The sequence below is a fragment of the Periophthalmus magnuspinnatus genome, chromosome 17 (genome assembly GCF_009829125.3).
Source record: "Periophthalmus magnuspinnatus isolate fPerMag1 chromosome 17, fPerMag1.2.pri, whole genome shotgun sequence".
NCBI classification, from domain to species: domain Eukaryota; kingdom Metazoa; phylum Chordata; class Actinopteri; order Gobiiformes; family Gobiidae; genus Periophthalmus; species Periophthalmus magnuspinnatus.
Genome location: NC_047142.1, coordinates 8,265,103 through 8,286,231, shown reverse-complemented (window position 1 = coordinate 8,286,231; position 21,129 = coordinate 8,265,103). Strand labels below are relative to the sequence as shown.

General features: G+C 45.4%; 1 protein-coding gene across 10 annotated transcripts in view; it reads right to left on the bottom strand.

Annotated features, from left to right (window-relative positions):
• Positions 1-2,590: 2,590 nt before the first annotated feature.
• The window catches only part of LOC117385136 (partitioning defective 3 homolog), a 172,278-nt gene continuing 153,739 nt past the window's right edge, over positions 2,591-21,129 (bottom strand). For 4 of the 10 annotated variants that reach the window (XM_055228784.1, XM_055228780.1, XM_055228785.1 and 1 more), the window contains 3 exons: positions 12,594-12,750; positions 5,621-5,760; positions 2,591-4,757 (listed from right to left, as the gene is read on the bottom strand). In XM_055228784.1, the coding sequence (XP_055084759.1) occupies positions 4,325-4,757; positions 5,621-5,760; positions 12,594-12,750 (730 nt within the window). In that variant the 3' untranslated portion in view covers positions 2,591-4,324. The remainder of the gene's footprint in view (positions 4,758-5,620; positions 5,761-12,593; positions 12,751-21,129) is intronic. The other 6 variants (XM_055228776.1, XM_055228778.1, XM_055228783.1 and 3 more) reach the window with 3 other exon arrangements.

Below are 21,129 nucleotides of genomic sequence, written 5' to 3'. Positions count from 1 at the left end.
AAACATTTATGCTAAATAACTGTACTTACCTCCAGAGCTCTTCCTGGTTTTTATTTTCGTGTCGTGTGATTGGCTGTGGATCAGTGACCTCAGAAGATTGCGTTTCTCATGTCCTAATTATTCTGTTTATGGCTCCACTTTATGAAATATGGATCTGGTGTAAGTGTACATGTGACCAGCAGGGCGGCGCTTGCTGGTTCAATGTTCCAACTTCTCGTCTCTATGGAGATATTATTTCTTTGCCTGTAATGTTCCGTAGTATAGCAAGAAAAGTATGTGCCTTGCATTTATTCCATCACAGGTGTTTTTATTGGTAAAAGAAATGGCCAACCATGTCATAATGAAGAGGTTTTAAATGTCATCCAGACAGGCGGAGACAGGCGGAGACAGGTGTAGACAGGCGGAGACAGGAGCAAACAGGCGGAGACAGGAGCAGACAGGTGGAGACAGGCGGAGACAGGAGCAGACAGGCGGAGACAGGAGCAGACAGGCGGAAACAGGTGGAGACAGGCGGAGACAGGAGCAGACAGGCGGAGACAGGAGCAGACAGGCGGAGACAGGAGCAGACAGGCGGAGACAGGAGCAAACAGGCGGAGACAGGAGCAGACAGGCGGAGACTGGAGCAGACAGGCGGAGACAGGAGCAGACAGGTGGAGACAGGCGGAGACAGGAGCAAACAGGTGGAGACAGGCGGAGACAGGCGGAGACAGGCAGAGACAGGCGGAGACAGGCGGAGACAGGAGCAGACAGGCAGAGACAGGAACAGACAGGTGGAGACAGGTGGAGACAGGAGCAGACAGGCGGAGACAGGAGCAGACAGGCGGAGACAGGTGGAGACAGGAGCAGACAGGCAGAGACAGGAGCAGACAGGCGGAGACAGGAGCAGACAGGCGGAGACAGGAGCAGACAGGTGTAGACAGGTGTAGGTAGGTGCAGACGGGTGTAGACAGGTGTAGGTAGGTGCAGACAGGTGTAGACAGGTGTAGACAGGTGCCTGTGATGAAAAATTCAGCAGTTTTCTCCAGAGACAGAGGTGAAAAATGTCAGAAAGAACCAGAAGAGGATCAGACAGGGAGCACCAGAGCGACACAAACCCAGAACGGAGCACTGCAGCTGGGTACAGATCAGAGCAAACAGCCCTCTCCTCCATCTCTGCTCCGTCTGTCACTGCACATGAATTATGCAGCAGGCTTTATTAATATCATACACTTTGTTTAGAGAGGTCCAGAGGGAGAAATACAACTGTCACCAAAGAAGGATGGCTAGAAAAAAGAAGAGGAAGATTTGAATATGGTGCAGAGGAGGGACAAGGAATATATGGTACAGAGGAGGGATAATCACGTAGAGGAGAGGGTCAGAGGAGGCGCAGAGGAGAGAGTCTGAAGAGCAGAGGAAAGGGTCAGAGGAAAAGAGGGTCATAGGATGCAGAGGAGAGAGTCGAAGGAGCAGAGGAGAGGGTCAGAGGAACCGAAGAGAGGGTCAGAGGACCAGAGGAGAGGGTCAGAGGATAACAGAGGAGAGGGTCAGAGGAGCAAAGAAGAGGGTCAGAGGAGAAGGGGGTCAGAGGATGCAGAGGAGAAGGGGGTCAGAGGAGCAGAGGAGAGGGTCAGAGGAGAGGGTCAGAGGAGCAGAGGAGAGGGTCAGAGGAACAGAGAAGAGGGTCAGAGGAGAAGGGGGTCAGAGGATACAGAGGAGAGGGTCAGAGAAGAAGGGGGTCAGAGGATACAGAGGAGAGGGTCAGAGGAACCGAAGAGAGGGTCAGAGGAGCAGAGGAGAGGGTCAGAGGAACAGAGGAGTAGAGAAGGGGGTCAGAGGATACAGAGGAGAGGAGCAGAGGAGAGGGTCAGAGGAGCAAAGAAGAGGGTCAGAGGAGAAGGGGGTCAGAGGATGCAGAGGAGTAGAGAAGAGGGTCAGAGGAGAAGGGGTCAGAGGATACAGAGGAGAGGGTCAGAGGAGCAGAGGAGAGGGTCAGAGGAACAGAGGAGTAGAGAAGGGGGTCAGAGGATACAGAGGAGAGGAGCAGAGGAGAGGGTCAGAGGATACAGAGGAGAGGGTCAGAGGAGCAAAGAAGAGGGTCAGAGGAGAAGGGGGTCAGAGGATGCAGAGGAGTAGAGAAGAGGGTCAGAGGAGAAGGGGGTCAGAGGATACAGAGGAGAGGGTCAGAAGAGAAAGGGGTCAGAGGATACAGAGGAGAAGGGGGTCAGAGGAGCAGAGGAGAGGGTCAGAGGAGCAGAGGAGAGGGTCAGAGGATGCAGAGGAGTAGAGAAGAGGATCAGAGGAGAAGGGGGTCAGAGGATACAGAGGAGAAGGGGGTCAGAGGATACAAAGAAGAGGGTCAGAGGAGCACAGGAGAGGGTCAGGAGTAGAAAATGCAGAGGAGAGGGTCAGAGGAGAAGAGGGTCAGAGGAGTAGAAAATGCAGAGGAGAGGGTCAGAGGAGAAGAGGGTCAGAGGAGTAGAAAATGCAGAGGAGAGGGTCAGAGGAGAAGAGGGTCAGAGGAGTAGAAAATGCAGAGGAGAGGGTCAGAGGAGCAGAGGTCACATTTCCCAATCAAAAACATTTATTTGAATTCAAACGAGTAAAAAACTGGTTTGAAAATATTTTGGCATTTTATTTCATCAGACCCTGTTGAATACAAAAGACAAATTCCTAAAATACTTTGAAAACCACAAAAAACTTGTGAACGACTTCAGATAAAACAGTGAAACAATCCTTCATTTCGATGCTAAGTTAGCCACACACCGCTACGTTAGCCACGTGGTGCTAATGTTTGCCACGCGGTGCTATATAAGCAGGCGCGGCTGTATTTGGTTCGTTTTCGTGCTAGCGTCTCCCGCCACAGCCTCGTCCGTTACAGACTCTAGACATGTTTGAGTTCGTCCCTTTTTCAAAAAAACGTTCAAATCGGTGACAAAAAAAGTGCTGGAAAACACTTGTATAAGAGCATTCAGTCCAAACTACGACCACAGCAACAAAACTTGAAATCACAATATTAACCTTACTCCATGTGTCAGATGCCCTCCCATCCTTCTATGTCTCTGTAGTGTTAGACTGAGACGGGGGCGGGTCAAATGTCTCTAGGTAATCTGCAGATGTTCAAGTTATTGCTTTATACAATGATCCGCAATGTGGCATTAAACTTATCGCCACGGAGACAGGCATGTGGCATCACAGGTGAGCTCCTTCACAGTAAGAGTGCAAGGTATTATCAAGATATTTTGATTTGCCATAAGGACACTGGTGATTGAATAAATACAAGGGTATGGTAAGTTTAAAGTCATAACGTGGAACATTCAGGTAAAAATTACTTGTAAAAAAACAACAACTCTTTATAAACTTCACCTCTGTTTCCAATGAGGTATATTGTCCTTATGAGGTCCATCTCCCTATGAATGCTATGCTGCTACAGTGATGCTATGCTAATGCTATGCTATGCTATGCTAACAGAGCCAGTGTCAGTTCTGAGCACATCTTGAGCGCAGAATGAGTCTGGTAATGTTTATGAACTTAAAACTGCACAGAAGGAGACTGGAGCTTTATCTGTGCAATATGTGCAATATGTGAACGGAGTATTTTTGAGAGGTGACTTTGGATTAAAGGTGCACTAAGTAACTTTTCTGCTTGGGGGAACGCCACCTGCTCGTCTCCACGGAGATGTTATTTCTTTCCCTGAAATGTCCCACAGTATGGCATTAAAGTGATCTACCTTACACTTATCCAGTTACAGGCGGTTGAGTTGATAAAACTACATACATCCACAAAAAAAACACGGAGGTGTGGAGTCACCAAAGATCTGACCTGTAACTTTGCTTACTTACCTGCTTGTCCCACTAATGCAACAACTGCACATCACAGTTGCTGTGTACAGTTTTGTATCATGTTTTTGTAAATTTATGGAGAATTGTTGTGTGGAAGCATGAGTGATGTAGGATTGTGGGCGGAGCCTTGTACAGGATCATACAGCTAACCATAAGGCGGGTTTGAAGAGGGCCCAACATACAAAGTTGTGGATTACCCAAAGATACAAAGATCACATCTAAATCCTCTTTAGAAATGTTTTTGATGAGGGAACAGTGTTATAACATGGTAGAAAGCTAAAAAAAAAGAAAAAAAAAAAGAATTTTACCAAACATCCCCTCTTTAATACCGTACTGTGGAACATTACACTGAAGAAATCGCAGCTGAATGAACACACAAGGTCAAACAGTCCATTTTGCATAATATGTGCCGTTAAAATGTTTCCATAACAGTGGAATATTGTGATTTCAAGTCGTTTTTTCTGTTGTAGACTTGTGGTGCTGCAGATGTTGAGTCTGAGCAGGTCTCAGGAGAAAAATGGCCGCCCCTTTTCTGACCCGAGTCTGTTGAGTCGCACGAGCTGAGAGGGCGAGGGCGGGACATCCTGTCTGAAGGGGCCTTTCGGAGACGCCGGATTGGACGAAGAGCCGCTAAACCCCGCCTCCTGCTCCCTGCGCCTCTGCTCCTGCCTTAGTAACTCCTGAGCCTCGAGGAGCACCCGCGCGTTCACGGCTCCACCCACAGCCACGCCTCCTCCGCCCACTGCTCCGCCGGCGTACCCATTCCCACGCTGGTAGCCGTTGGGTCTGCCTGCCGTCTGGTACCCGGCGCTGGCGTTCCGGGGGCCCTGGTAGGAGGAGTAACGAGGGTTTTCTTTAGCCGACTGGAAGGCTTCGCCAGGCGGGAACGCTCTGTCCCAAGAGTCCTGGGACACGGAACTCAGCTGCTTCCTCGGCTGCCTGAAGGAGAGAGGGAGAAAGAGAGGGAAAAGGAAAGAGAGAGAAGGAGGTTGAAGTCATTCTTCAGGTTTTAAAATCAAAATACAAGTCACATGTCACATTTTAAACCTCTGAGAATTTGGAATTTAAAACTAATCCAAGAGTCCAATGTGTTTCAGAACAGTTTGTAGACGTCTAAACTACAGGGTTATAGCACAGACTGACACACTGGGAAGGCATCTGACACACAGAGGGAGGGCATCTGACACACAGAGGGAGGGCATCTGACAAACAGAGGGAGGGCATCTGACACACAGAGGGAGGGCATCTGGAGTTCATGTTTTAAATTCATAAATGTGGTTTATTAGTGTTTTGGCCATGGGCTCTTCCTGGGCCCACAAACCCTCCCTCCTCACGCACACACACATACATGCACACACATACACGCACACACACGCACAAACACGTTACATACACACGGACTTTATTAAATTAAATCAGATTAGGGCCAAAATAGAGGGAGGAACAGAGCTGATGTGATCATGACAGAAGAGAAAGAGGGAGGGAGAGAGAGATGGATGGATGGAGGGTGGAACAAGAGGGAAGGACAGAGGGAGGATCGAAAGAGAGGAAAGAGAGAGAGGGAGGAGAGAGGGAGACAGATGTGTGTGATGTCCGGATAAAAGAGTGTAATCTGGTTTCAGGTCTGTAACAGGAAATGTGCAACAACAGAAGACTCATTACATCATCACAGATAAATATGTCCTCAGGATCTGAGCCTGGCCCTGGTCACGACCGAGCTGGACCCTTCTCCACTGATGTACAAGTATGAGTATTTACAGTTGTCATTGTAGTAGCAGCAGTAGTAGTAATAGTAGTAGTACCTTGGTAAGGAGCTGTACTGCCTCTGTGCCTGGTTAAACGCCTCTCTCTCCTCCAGTCTCTGTCTTTGTAGTTGAACTTCCACAGACACAGAATGGCGTCCCGGGACACTGTAGCCTCCGTTAGCGTTGTTAGCACAACTCTGTCAAACACATGGAAAAGCATGGGGAAAAGGACTTAGCTTTGGCATTATCAGGCACAAAATGGAGACTAGGCTAACTCTCCAAGAAAGCAAGTTCAATATAGTTGTTGCTTTTTAACATAGACATATCTTATAACAGGTTTAAAAAGTCACTTTTTTACAGCAGTGTGCGAGGCACTCTATACAGTTTAAAATGCAACCAATGAAATTAATACATCTTGATATATTAAAAAGTGGTGGGCCTAAAATTGAGCCTTGAGGCACTCCTTTGCGTGAAGTTTAAACATTTGATTTAAACTCATCGACTTCTACTGCCTGGATTCAGTTTGAAAGATCATTTTGGAGCCAACCACATGAAGCCTTGTCTAATCCAATATGTTTCAGGTACTTCAAGAGGATTTTATGATCAACTGAATCAAAAGCTTTAGTTAAATCTAGAAACTGTGTCCATACATTTTAAAATCTAATCTCAAAAATAAAAGTTAAAATGGTAGATGGTGGTCTTGTGTTATATTGATTGTGCGACATCATGCAGTCTGTACATACATGCTAATGAGGCTACTCATGCGCGGCATGCGGGTTAATGCTATCCACACACATGTACTTTGATGTTAGTAGCAACATCCAGGAGAGAAGTTTCAGGTATACAGGTTATATTCCAATGTAAATGTGTGCCGGGGGATTTGGTTTAAGTTTAATTTGCTGGGCCGGCTGCACTGCATTTGAAGGGTGTCGAGCCTTATCGTCTTGGGACCCCAAGAAATCATTTTGCGACACCCAGGCTGAGAACCACCATTTTGTCTCAAATCTGCACAACATCAAACACCTGAACCTTTACTGCTTTGCATTTTTGCAGAGACAGAATGAAATCATATAACATACGTACATACATACACACGTACCAAAAGGTACGATTGTATTTTTCATATATTTAAATATGTAAATGACAGAAGTTTCAAATGTCTCTAAATGAGTGAATTCAGATGAGGAAGAGGAGACTGGACTTACCACAGGAGCAGAGGAGGTGATGAAGAGGTGATGAAGAGGGACAGAGGGACCATGCTGCTGCTCAGGACAGAGTGGTGCTGATGGTGATGGTTACCGTGGTGATGGTTAGGATACAGTTACTGTGCTGATGGTTATGGTGAGGTTACAGTGGTGAGGTTACCGTGGTGACAGTTAGGATGCAGTTATGGTGATGAGGTTACCGTGGTGATGGTTAAAGTGAGGTTACTGTGGTGATGGTGACAGTGACACACAGTATGTGATGAGGTTAGTTTTGGTTAGAACAGAAACGGCAACATGTGACCTCCCCCTGTGCACTCCTCAGTACAGATGTGTATACAGTGAGATATATTCAAACTTATAATACAATAAAATAACATTAATATTTAAAACAGTCAAAACAATTTCACATTACGGGAGAAAAAATATTAAAATGTATGACGGTTACATTTCCTTAATACTATTGGAAAACAAATCATTTTCAGTATTTTTCTTATGGAACCAGAAAGTTGACGATTCCCATATTTCCCATAAGACATAAAATTTAAATAATATTTGAAAATTTCCTTCGTGACAATTTTCAAATGTAATTTAAATTCACAAAATATAAATCTACATCATAAAAAATAATCATAACAGTAGCTGAGTGACTCCCGGGGCTTTCTGTGTGGAGTTTGCATGTTCTCCCTGTGCCTGTGTGTGTGTGGAGTTTGCGTGTTCTGTGTGTGTGTGTCTGTGTGGAGTTTGCATGTTCTCCCTGTGTCTGTGTGTGTGAAGTTTGCATTTTCTCTCTGTGTCTGTGTGGAGTTTGCATGTTCTCCCTGTGTCTGTGCGTGAAGTTTGTATTTTCTCTCTGTGTGGAGTTTGCATGTTCTCTCTATGTGTGGAGTTTGCATGTTCTCCCTGTGTCTGTGTGGAGTTTGCATGTTCTCCCTGTGCCTGTGTGGAGTTTGCATGTTCTCCTTATGTCTGTGTGGGTTTCCTCTATCAACCCAAAACATAAATAGTTCAAATCCTCCAGCTGTGGTAGACCTGACCACGACTAGCTCAAGATCTGGAGGGTCAAATGCAGGTTTAACCCAGAGTCAGTGAAGCATGAGTCAAATGCAGAGGCTGAATATCACTATAGGGGAAATAAAATGTACCTTAACCTTATTTCTGGCTCATTTTAAAACTGAAACAAACACTGAAAATATGAGTAATGTTATAAAACTATCTCTCAGCCCAAACCTGATCTGTGCACAGTATCCGGCGCGACACAGAGGGGAATTGTGGGTAATTTGTCCAAGCGCCGCCGCAGCAGCAGAGGATTGTGGGTAATTTGTCCTAGCGCCGCCACAACAGAGGATTGTGGGTAGTTTGTTCCAGTTCTTTCACAGAGACAGATGTTTGACTGGAGCAGACACTGAGAGGACACTACAGCGCCGTTCACTACAGTCTGTGACGCTCGGATCTATAACACTAAAGCTTATGTCTACGCTCATAATCAGGGGAGCAGACGGGGAAGGGGGACAAAGGGTCTGTTGTCTGGGCCCAAGGGTGTTAGGGGCCCGCAATTAGATCCTCTTCATTTATATTAGAAGGGGCCCATGTTCTTGCCCTGGGCCAAATTTCTAAAGACGGACCTGTTCAGAATGTCATTTATGTGGACAGGAATCACTTTCACTGGGGTTAGTTCAGGATTTGGCGAAATAATTACTTCTAGTTTAAAGATATATCGTGCAAGTTTTCTGGTGGTTGCTTGTCTCCATGGAGATGCTGCTGCTTTGCCTTGAATGTACCACAGTATTGCTTTAAAATATCTAGCATTTATTCAAGTACATGTTTTTACTGTTGAAAAATACCTTGAAAAACAAACGTATTCCATAAATTTTCCTTCCGGTCCTGGATAAGCGGAGCAAAAATGGATGGAATACCTTGAAAAACGTTCACCCTCAAATGCTAAGGCTCCAACAAAAGCCATTTGGAACGATTTTGACACCGGGGTCTGAATTTTTGTGTGTATTTTGGGTTGATATGAGAAACCAGAGACACAAGAAGAACATACAAAGTCCACAAAGCTTAGGAGATTGAACCCAGAACCTTCCCGCTGCGTGGTGTGAGCTGTGACCGCTGCGCCACTGTGGGTGGATTATTTATACGACTTTTCTAAACAAAACAAAATGTCCTCCGCTAAAAGCTCCTGACCCTGAGCGCTGCCCCCTGCTGTGGGAAAGCGGTGACGCAGCAGTCACATAAAAACATTCAAACATTTGAACTGTTTTTGTTTAAAGTCAAGAGTTTAATGTAGTTTATGGAACAGAACATTGGCCTATGCTTCTCCTCCCACACACAGAGCACACACAGACAAGTAAACAAACACACACAGACACACACACAGCACTGTGACAGAAGAGGCAGAGCACACAGCAGCCTTTTTAACAGGAGGAGGGGCAGAGTCAAACTGATCATGTTTATAGTTCTGGAGCTAAGTGGGCGGCACATCGGGTCTAATTCGCTTTTCACATCAGCTCTTTGGTATATACAAACTTTCCTTTTCAAATATGACCTTGCGTTTATGTTCCATGTGAGATTTAGAGGGGCTGGGACTCAGACTAAAACTGCTCAGGATTAGTGTGGAGCTTTACTTAGTTCGAGTTTTCAGGAAAAGACACACGCAACAGCACCTGCACTGGCTCCTGGGCCTCAGACTCGTAATCGAATTGAATCATGAGACACACATAAATTCCTGCTCCTATTTATCGAGGAAATAAAACAGATTTAGTATAATTTTGAGTCCTGATTAGGTCTTGGTGTAGTCCTTGTTTAGTCTTCGTTTAGTCCTGGTTTAGTCCTGGTTTTGTCCTGGTTTAGTCCTGTTTAGGCCTTGTTTTAGTCCTGGTTCAGTCCTGGTTCAGTCCTGGTTCAGTCCTGGTTCAGTCCTGGTTCAGTCCTGGTTCAATCCGGGTTCATTCCGGGTTCATTCCGGGTTCATTCCGGGTTCATTCCGGGTTCATTCCGGGTTCATTCCGGGTTTGGTCCTGGTTCGGTCCTGGTTTATTCCTGTTTTTTCCGGGTTCTGTCCTGGTTCTGTCCTGGTTCGGTCCTGGTTCGGTCCTGGTTCGGTCCTGGTTCGGTCCTGGTTTATTCCTGTTTTTTCCGGGTTCAGTCCTGGTTTATTCCTGGTTCTGTCCTGGTTCAGTCCTGGTTCCGTCCTGGTTCTGTCCTGGTTCTGTCCTGTTTTTTTCCGGGTTCAGTCCTGGTTCAGTCCTGGTTCTGTCCTGGTTCCGTCCTGGTTCTGTCCTGGTTCAGTCCTGGTTCAGTCCTGGTTCAGTCCTGGTTCAGTTCTAGATTGGTCTTGGTTTTGTCCTGATTTGTTTTTTTGGATTTTGTGCAGATTTCATCTCACTGCAAAAAGTTCCTGTCTTTGATTCTGGAGCGTGTGGAGTTTGCATGTTCTCCCTGTGTGTCTGCTTTCCTCTGGGTGCTCTGGTTTCCCCTAAACACTAAAATGACAGATACAACAGGCTCCTCCTCCCCCTGGGGCCAAGACTCACCTGAAAATGAGATTGTAACTCTCAGTGGGATTATCCGAGTCAAGACTAAACAAATTGATATAGTTTCTGTTTCAGCTCTGTTTTCAAACTAGCTCTTCCAAATGTTTATTCCTGTTTTAGACCTGCACACACACTGGCCCGGAATGAAACACAAAATCATAATTTACATTTTATTTATCAAAAACAATCCAAAAGATGAAATTTGTTCGTGATTTTTGACTCGCAACACTGAGACTGAACACATGAAAAACGTGCTGACATGGTACAAAAAGACTGCAGCAGAATAGTCCAGTTACATCAAAACATGAAATACAAACGAGAAAATAAGTTAGAGTTTGTTTAATGTGTTCCTCTTGCATTCATTATCTCTGTGCCACACGCGTCTTTAGTTCAGACTGTGGAAGCCTAATTACCGAGGGGGTTTTAACGGAGATACCGCACATATACTGATGCATTAAGAGTAAAAAAAGTGCTGTTATTTCAAAATATAATTCAGAATAAATACATTTGTACCGTTAAAGCAGACCTATTACCACATATTATGCTCGTGTCTGCTCTATACCTCTGCTCCAATCTCTGACACCTGTGGATCAGTACGTTATAATTTGGACATTTTAAATCACAATTTTCATCTAAAACAACTTAAAAGAAACAAGTCCGCTGACTGGGGCAGATTGACAAAATGGCGTCTTACAAATAAGCGATTAAACATTGCTCAAACATGCACGAATCACTCCAAATACAAGTCCGTTCTGCAGAATAGGTCTGATTTAAGATACATATTTTTAATGTTTGGATGAAGTCGCATTTCTTCTGCTGAATTATAACTTGTACAGATAATCAGTTCATCATTTTTCACATTTTATACCAAATACGTGAGTCCAGGTTTCATCACAGTTACATCTTGTTGCTCCTTTGGTTTTGTTGTTGATGCAAACATTAAAAAAAATTACACACAATTAAAATAAAAATGACAATTCCAGTTTGAGAATAAAAAGGCACTGAACTGTTCCCAAAGTGTCTGAGGTGCCCTGTCTAAAGAAATGTGACGAAATGTTCCGCAGTGGGGCTTTAACCCTGGTCTAATGTAGTGTCCTCTTCAGAAAAATACCTAGAGTTTTGTTTCATTCATGCACGTTTCAGTAATCCTATAGATTCAGAGCTCACAACACACCTCGTGATGTCATCAGGTGGTACTCCTGAAGTGCTCCTCTGGACGTTTAAAGTCCATTCACCTGGATCCTTGTTCCAAATAGGAAGTGAGCATTGGCGTGAAGTGGTTCCTTCAAGCTCTGGTGGCAATTCACTTTCTATTGAAAAACTATGGCTCTCTCTCTGTAACTCCTGCTGTCAGGCTTGTCATTCTTAACATGTTTGTATTAACCTGATCTACATGATCCTGGGGATTTTATTTCACTATTTTGTCCCTAAATTAAGATATGAACATTAGTATCTGAAAATCAGGTGCATGTTTTCCCTGAGGTTGCTCCCACTGGCATTAGCAACAAGTTGATTGACAGCCTCGTTGCTAAGATCCTGTCCCCAGCCAGTGTGGGTGGGAGGGGGCATGTACCTTCAACAGGATCACTCCTGATTGGCTCTTTGGTTTCACACTCAGATTTCCAAATCAGGATCCTGTGATCAATCCGAGCGTTCATGGTCCTGTTCAGGTGTTTGATTTTCAACAAAAAAGCGAGTGACAAAAGCTGTAAGCTAATGCTGGCTAGCTTGTGACTGTACAGTTATTTGATTGAGACTTTTAACAGCACAAATTAGCTCACATGTTGTAGTTCCAGCTAAGTCAGTTTTTTATGGTCAGATTGTGTTAAAATAAAGCTCAGATGAAAGTCTATTAGAGCTTCTGACAGAGTAGTGCCTACAGTTAGCATCACAACCCCAGGGAATGTTGACATCAGCAGTAAATTATCAATAGAGGATTACTCAAAGATGCAGGAAACCGTCTAATTACAGCTCTGAGTCAGATTATGAGGGAACACTGACAGAAGAGGGTCAAACGCTCGTAGTTGTATTTCATCATGTTCAGCTTGTAGTTATTACTTGAGAAGGCGGGGCACCTGGGCTTCCAGACACGCCCCCTGACAGGTGGAGATCCAATGACAGACAGACAGGAAGTGATGCAACAGGAAGTGGATGCGTGGGTGGGGTTAGTGGTGGTGCGCGGGTCCATGCATGATTGACAGGTGACAGTGATGTTAAAGGGGTTAAAGGCTCCGAGGTTGACGGGTGTTAGTTCTGCTCCTGTCTGTAGGTGGCGCTTTCTCACACACTCACCCAGCTCTGGCTCTGGCTCTGGCTCGGTCCATAGCCATATCCGCCCTGATCCTGGTCCTGGTCTTCCTGGTCCTGGTCTTCCGGGAGGTGCTGCGCTCTCTGGAATTCCTGTCGCAGACGCTGTATCCGGTCGTGGTTGGACGGAGTCAGGCGAGAACTAGAACAAACCGGAGCAACAAAAGATCAACAAGATGTAACGGATCAGCATTCAGGAGATCATTTTAGTGTTTTTAAAATGGCTTCAAAAACGGGATTAACACCTAGACTCCACCCACAACCACATTTCAAATAGAGCTGCTAAACTCGGCAATACAAGGACTAAATGGGAAAGTGAGGGGGGACTACGGGGTATAAGGAACAGTGTGACTGGTCTAACAGGTATCCACAAACTCCGCCCCTTCCGCAAGGTGTTTGTATTCAGAAACACCTGGCTGTAATCAGGGCAGTCCTACGTAATGTCACATATTACTTGAAATTACAGAGTTAGATGTAGCATTTTTGACCACAAAGCTGCAAATTTACCTAGATTGCACTGAAGTTGCCAAAAAACATATGGCTGCATGCTTACACCAACTTGTAAACATATATTGACTTTCAACAAAAAGACCAGAGCGACCAAAAATTGTTGGCTAATGCTAGCTAGCTTGTGACTAATGTTTAAAATTAGCTCACCTGTTATAGTTCAGCTACGTCAGTTCTTTATGGTCAGATTATTTTATTATATATCAGCCCATCCCAAAACAGCTGAAAGGTCTGTCCTGTCTATGGCCTTCCACAGCCAATCGTGCGTTACACTGAGAGAAAGAGATTAAATATATTCACCTGGTTTTATGGCCCTTGTTGTGTGTTGGTGTTGTGTAATTTACTGCACTGAATCTCATTAAAAAGTATTCTCAAGGGGACACTCGGCTGTGCTCTAGTTCAACATTATGGTTAGAAGCTTTAAGAGTCCTGGACTGGAGCTGGGGCATCATTCAAGAGCAGTGGGACAGGTCTGAGTACCTAGATGGAGGGTCAACTATGTAGAGGTAACACACCCACACACAAACTCCACATAAAGACTCCACAAAGTCTGGTTTTAGTGCTGGTCGAGTCCTGCTCTAAAACCTCAATCTATATTTGTCTGTTGCAAATCTTTATTGACAAAGCGTCTCCACATGATCCAGAGATTAGCATTAGCCACAGTTAGCATCTCTCCGCAGCTCCGATCCATAACGTTATCCTTTTAAATCTCAGTGCTCATTCCTCACCGTCTCTCCTCCTCTCTCCTCCTGTCACCCACCTCCGCCCACCTCCCCCCTCTCCTCATCTCTTCCCCCCTCTCTGTGTCCACGCTCTCGGATAAGGTCCTTGAACGCACCGTCACACATGCTGCCTTCAGGGACGCACTGCTCCATCTCCATCGCTCTGTTCAAAGTTTACATTTTACGCACGTCCAGTGGAATTGACACAGAGACTGAAATCTGAACGGACAAACTAACGTAAGAATCACATTTCAGAACACGTTTGTGCAGATTTAAACTACAGGGTTAGCAGCTTTCATGCACGACAAGACAGTAGTTTGATTTTTTCATTTTATTTTATTTTTTTTGTGGTACCAAATTTTTCTGGATCATTTTCTAACTTGGGCTGGACACATTTGTCACACTGCTGGATGTGCAAGTGTCTAGATCCTATACGAGTGGGTCTATAAACACAGATTAGCCTGGATTAGCCGGGGTTAGCTAGGACTGCAGATGTGATCAGAGGTCACGGAGGGGTCACAGAGAGAGTTAAAGTTAAGAGCGGTTAGCTTGCATTAGCTCTGTAACGTTAGCCTGTTATTTGCCCTGTAGGATTATGCTAAAGCTAACCAGGATTAGCCTCCGACATGGACACAGCTCGTCTGCGCAAACAGAGGTTATATGATCATCCTGGAGGTCAATAATAGAGGACAGAAGAGCTCTTTTAATTTAAACTGAGTAAATAAGAATAAAGACGATTGCTGAACTTGTGGAATGTTCCGAAATGCCCCTGTGTGTCAGATGCCCTCCCTTCCCTGTGTCTCCATGAGGTCGTATTCTGTGTAAAAGCTGTTAACCCTGTAGCTTAAACCTCTACACTCACGTTCTGAAATGCATGAGATTCTTAGATTACATCTTCATAAAACATCGGCGGAGTGTGTATTCTGGATCCCTGTCAAATAATACTGAAAGCAGATACAAATACAGTGAAAACGGCGAAATAATCTACAGCGTTATGAAATCAAACTGCAGAACTGACGGAGATATGAAAATGAGAGTGAGTGATCCTCAGCGCTCGTGTGAGTCACTGCGATGCGTGATTTTATTCAGAGCTGAAATAAAGTGTTGGGTTTGTGTTTGTGCCGGTGTAAATCTACAGCAGGTCAGTTCATTCAGCGCGTTTTAATATGAGACAGTGGAGGAAGAGTCAAGTATTACTCACATTAGACTCACAGGCCTGAAAACCGCTATCTGCATCACAAATGCAGTAACCAGTAATGGCACATGTAATCGACTGAACGCGGGACAGTTTAATGCCATACCACGGAATATTCCAAGTGCTGAAGTGATCATCTCCAGACAAACAGGTGCAGACCCTCCACCAGAAAAGTTGCAATACACAGCTGTATTTAAGCACAAAAACCTCACTTTATCCTACGAGTTTATTTTTGAACCAGTTCTTTTAAAAGCAGACCTATTGTGCTCATGTCTGCTCCATATGTTATAATTTGCACATTTTAAATCACAATATTCATCTAAAATGACTTAATAAAAAAAAAAAAAAAAATCAAATGACTATATATAACAACTGCAATATAGTAAAAAGCTCTGAAAAGAATAGCTCCACTTTTCACTATTTCACTTTTGCATATTTCCAAAACTACTACTGCATTACTCCCTGATTTTTATGCGTCACAGCTGTATGTTTATGTCAGATGCCCTTCCACCCTGGCTGTATTCATCACCACTGACACAGAGCACACTTGTAACACTCCCAGTCGTTGTGTCATTTTTCCGTCAGGTCCAAGCTCATTTTAACGATGGTCTTTAGCTCCCCTCGTTCAGCTCCATAAAACCATCACGTTTACATGTATTTTTACACTCAGATGCCCTCCCACTCGCCCTGTATATCCCTGTGTGTGTCAGATGCCCTCCCGTCCGCCCGTAACCCTGTGTGTCAGATGCTCTTTTTGCATTTAAAACGGCGATAAATTGTCATATGGATGAAAATCACTAACGCTGGCCTAGTTTTAATGAAAATGAGGAAGAGGAGAAGAGGAAGAGGACAGTCCTATATGCAACATTTAAGTTCCATTTTTTTTTTCTCCCCCGAGGAGCAGAAATCTGAATATGTCAACAGTGTGAAAGAGAGAGACTCGGGAAGTGCATCTGATATGAGGCGTGTGGGGGTGGAATTATGCAGGAGGGAATATCGAGGAAAAGGAGGAGAGAAAGAGGAGGAGGAAGACAAGGAGAGAACAGAGGAGAGGATGAGGAGGAGAGAGCGGAGGAGAGAAGGAGAAGAGGAGAGGGGAGAGAGAGAGGAGGGGAAGAGGAGAGGGAAATAGGGACTGCTGTGGGGTTTAATATAGAGTAAAAATGAAAGATTACAAGTTTTGATCAAATTAAGTACAAAGAGTAAACCCGGACTAAACCAGAACTGAACCAGGACAGAACCAGGACAGAACCAGGACAGAACCAGGACAGAACCAGGACAGAACCAGGACAGAACCAAGAATAAACAGGCACTAAACAAGAATTAAACCAGGACTCAAGCAGGTCTAAACCAGGTCTAAACCAGGTCTAAACCAGGTCTAAACCAGGAGTAAACCAGGTCTAAACCAGGTCTAAACCAGGTCTAAACCAGGTCTAAACCAGGTCTAAACCAGGTCTAAACCAGGAGTAAACCAGGTCTAAACTTGTGACATCTTAAGCAGTCCTACACATCTGTGCTCAGCTCCTTGTATTAACGATTCCTCTGTAATCTCACTTTCCACAGAATCTCCACTTCGACATTTCGAGCGTTTTATCGGATTATAATCTGAGCCTGATCTGAAACGGCTGAAACTCGCCTCACGTCTCATGTTATCACAAACCCAAAGATAAGTGCACATGCAGAATATGCAAAATGTTATCTCACAGATATTACACAGGCTGATCTGACACGGCAGCAGAGAAACGGCTCACTTTCATCATACTAAAACACTCATTTACATTTGTCACACTTTAAACTCACTATACACGGAAAGTTCTTATGGAAACTATAAAGCCACTAAATAAAAAAAGGACAGGAGTTAAAGAGCGGGTATTAGGGAAAACTGACTTTTTAGAGTTTCTACCAGCTTCAGCTTTTAGATGTTATCCATGTATGTTGGGTAATCTAGCAATCTCTCCTGGACCCTATTCAAACCCTCCTTACGGTTGGCAGTACGATTCTGTACAAGGCTCCACCCACAAGTCTACATCACCCATGCTCCCACACGAAAATTCTCCATAAATATAAAAAAACATGATCCAAAACTGTACAATACAACTTCACAAACCTGATGTGATGTGCAGTAGTTTCATTAGTGGGATGCAGCTGATTGTGTTGTAATCATAGACTGTTTATATAAATGGACATAGCTAACCTGCTAGCCGCCGCGTTCCGAATAAGAAGTGCTCGATGACGCACTTCCAGCTCCTTTGACTCTGGCTCCATTTAATTAATCAATTCTTAAAATGTTCGTATTAACCCGCTCTACATGATCCTGGTGTTTTTATGCTGCTATTGTGTCTGTAAATCAAGATATGAACATTAATAACAGACAAATCAGTCGCCTTCTTTTCCCAAGTTCACTGCCTCTAGCGTTAGCAACAGGTTTGATTGACAGCGTTGCTATGTGTCCACGCCCTGCCAAACCAGCCTGGCTTCGGATTGGCTCTTTGGTTGTTATGATACTCATGGTTGGAACTACAAATATGGAACTCGGCTCCTCGGTTTTTGTTGAATATATAATAAAAAAATAAATAAAAGCCACCATGGTGATCTAAATATGTTATGTGTTACGGTTAAAACTCTATAGAAATAAAATGCCCCCTTTTTTACAAAAATACACTTAGGTTCAAATTTAGCGACTTCAGTAGAGTAATGACGAATATTTAAGTAAAAGCCATGTATTTGCAGTCCTGGTCCAGCCCTGGTCCAGCCCTGGTCCAGCCCTGGTCCAGCCCTGGTCCAGCCCTGGTCCAGCCCTGGTTCAATTCTGGTCCTGTGTGTGGTTGGTGAAATTCCTGGCACATTTTTGTTTTTCCGAATCCTCTCGGAGCGACGCCAAACTGAAGCTCGTTTAAAGATACGTTTATGAAATATTCAACATTATGGGATGGAGCCTAGTTTCCACGGCAGCGGAGCAAATGTGACAGTGGAAAACAAGGACAAATCTAGAGGAGAGAGGAGAGAAGAAAGAGAGAGAGAGGAGAGTGAGAGCAGGGAGGGAGGGGAGGAGGAGGAGGAGGAGGAGGAGAGGGAAAGAGTAAAGAGAGAGAGAGGAGGAGGGGCAGGTTTTGGGTCACGTGACTAAAACAGTTTGAAGTTTTGTGCATGTTTGTATTCTTTCTGATGAAATGAAGCCGACCTCTGTGTTCATCATAATCATACTTTAGTCGTACACAGGGCTGTTCCTGACGCTCGTGCTCTTCACTGTTACAGGGGTCAAGTGTCTTGCTCAAAGACACAACTCAACCTGTGTCAGTCCTGAGATTCTGTGTCACTATTGTCCCGGCCAAAACGATTGTGATCTAGAACAGAATCTCACCCATGTGTTTTTTTTCTGTTTGGTGGTTTAATGTACCTCAAACTTTCCACCCTTTTCACTCCAAAAAAACCCCTGATATTCCCAGGATTGAGCCGGATGCCCTGGAGCCTGGAGCTGCAGAGTTTTATTGAGTTAGTTTTATGATAAACAAACGTAACAGGATTGTGTACGAGATCTGACAAAGTGAATTATGGAAATGTGGAACTAATGTATTTGTACTGCAGCAGGTTTCAGAGACGCAGGTACTCGCTCTCTTTTCCTCCCTCCTTCTCTTTCACTCTCTCTCCTCCATTTGCTCCATCCCTCCCCTCTCATTCTTTCTTTCCTATAATTGTACTCCTCTCTCTCCCTCTTTCTCTCCCTTCCCCTCCCTCCTCTTCTCCACACGTTATCCCTCCTCTCCTCCTCGTCATCTCTCCCCTCCATCTCCCTTCCCTTGTTCTTTCTTTTCTACATTTGCTCTCCTCTTTCTGCCTTGTCTCCCTCTTCCCCTTTCTTTTCTATATTCATCCTCCCCCTCTCCCTCTTTTCGCTCCTCCCTGCTCCTCCTCGTCTCTACCTCCTCTACCTCCCTCTCTCTCCCTTGTCTCTCACTCATCTCTCTCTCCTCCTTCTCTACCCCTCACTCTGCTTGCCTCCATTTGCTCCATCCCTCTCTCCTCTTCTTTCCTTCACCCCCTCCTCTAACTCCCCTCCCTTGTTCCTTCTTTTCTATATTTAACCTCATCCCTCTCTCTATTCTCTCCATCCCTCTACTCTCTCTCCCCGGCTCACCTCCTCTTCCTCTCCTCCTCGCTCTCCTCCAGCAGCAGTGGAGCATCTCAGACAGGTGACAGGGACATTTCTCTGAGCCCCTGAAGTGTGCACTCCTCTCTCCTCCCTCCATCCCCCTCTCTTGCCCTCCTCTTTACTCCATCTCTCTCTCTTTCTCTCTCTCTCCCCATCTCTCTCTTTCTCAAAGAAAAACATGTTTGCTGTCACCCTGGACCACTGCTGTCTGCAGCGGAGACTCTCCCTGTCAAAACAGCACTAACAAGACACAGGCAGAGAGACCTGGTTTAGACCTGGTTTAGACCTGGTTTAGACCTGGTTTAGACCTGGTTTAGACCTGGTTTAGACCTGGTTTAGACCTGGTTTAGACCTGGTTTAGACCTGGTTTAGACCTGGTTTAGACCTGGTTTAGACCTGGTTTAGTCCTGGTTTAGACCTGGTTTAGACCTGGTTTAGACCTGGTTTAGACCTGGTTTAGTCCTGGTTTAGATCTGGTTTAGATCTGGTTTAGACCTGGTTTAGACCTGGTTTAGACCTGGTTTAGTCCTGGTTTAGATCTGGTTTAGACCTGGTTTAGACCTTGTTTTAGACCTCGTTTAGACCTCGTTTAGTCCTGGTTTAGTCGTTTAGTCCTGGTTCAGACCTGGTTCAGACCTGGTTCAGACCTGGTTCAGGCCTGGTTCAGGCCTGGTTCAGGCCTGGTTCAGTCCTGGTTTAGTCCTGGTTTAGTCCCGGTTTAGTCCCGGTTTAGTCCCGGTTTAGTCCCGGTTCAGACCCGGTTCAGACCCGGTTCAGACCCGGTTCAGACCCGGTTTAGACCCGGTTTAGACCCGGTTTAGACCTAGTTCAATCCTGGTTTAGACCTGGTTTAGACCTGGTTTAGACCTGGTTTAGACCTGGTTTAGACCTGGTTTAGACCTGGTTTAGACTCAGTTTAGACTCAGTTTAGACTCAGTTTAGACTCAGTTTAGACTCAGTTTACACCTAGTTTAGTTCTGGTCCGGTCCTGGTCCGGTCCTGGTTCGGTCCATGTTTAGTCCTGGTCTTTAGTCCTCTTTAGTTCCTGCAGATGTAACAGTTTGTGAAACACTCAAACACGTGTCCAAGACTGAGACACAAGCAGCTGATGTGGACTTATTCTGGTAAATGCCTCATTATTTCATTTTCAAAATTAGAGGGGGAGGCGAGAGAGAGAAAGAAACAGAGAGAAGGAGTGGAAAGGGGAGAAGAAAGAGGGAGGAGGGGGAGAAAAGAGGGAGCAGACAGATGAAAACCTTGCCCCATGGGTTTGGCTGCACCTTTCACACAGAACTCCACACTCCACTGCTCCAGCCCTCTGGGGACACGAGAGAGGGGGAGGAAAAGGGGAGGAGAGGAGGAGGAGAGGTACGGGGTGACAGTCAGGAGGGGGCAGAGGGAGAAAAGAAAGGAAAGTCAGAAGAGGAAGAGGTTGGAGAGGTACAGAGGAGACAAGAGACAGGAGATACAGGAGGAGAGGGGACCTGGGGGACACGAGGGGAGAAGAGGGAGGAAGACCCAGGGGAGACACACTGTCGAGGAGGAGAGCTAGGGGAGATAAGACAAGAGAGGAGGGGAGGAGAGAGGAGAGGAGCGAGGAGAAGAGGAGGGAGACCCCGGGGAGACAGATTGTCAGAGGGTAGAAGAGGAGAGATAGAGGAAGAAGGGGAGGAGACAAGAGCGGTACAGAGAGGGGAGAGGAGAGACCCCAGGGGAGACAACGCACCGCTGCCATGGGGGAGGAGGGAGAGAAGGAGGGGAAGAGGAAGGGTGAGAGGTACAGAGGAAACGGAGGGGAGTAGAGGGAGCCAGGGGAGGTCCGCTCTCCAGGGAAAAGAGAGATGCAGGGAGAGGCTTGTGTACAGAAGACGTGGAGGAGTGGGGGGGATGAAAGGATGCAGGGAGGCAGAGGAAACTCATGAGACACAGGTAGAACATGCAGATTTT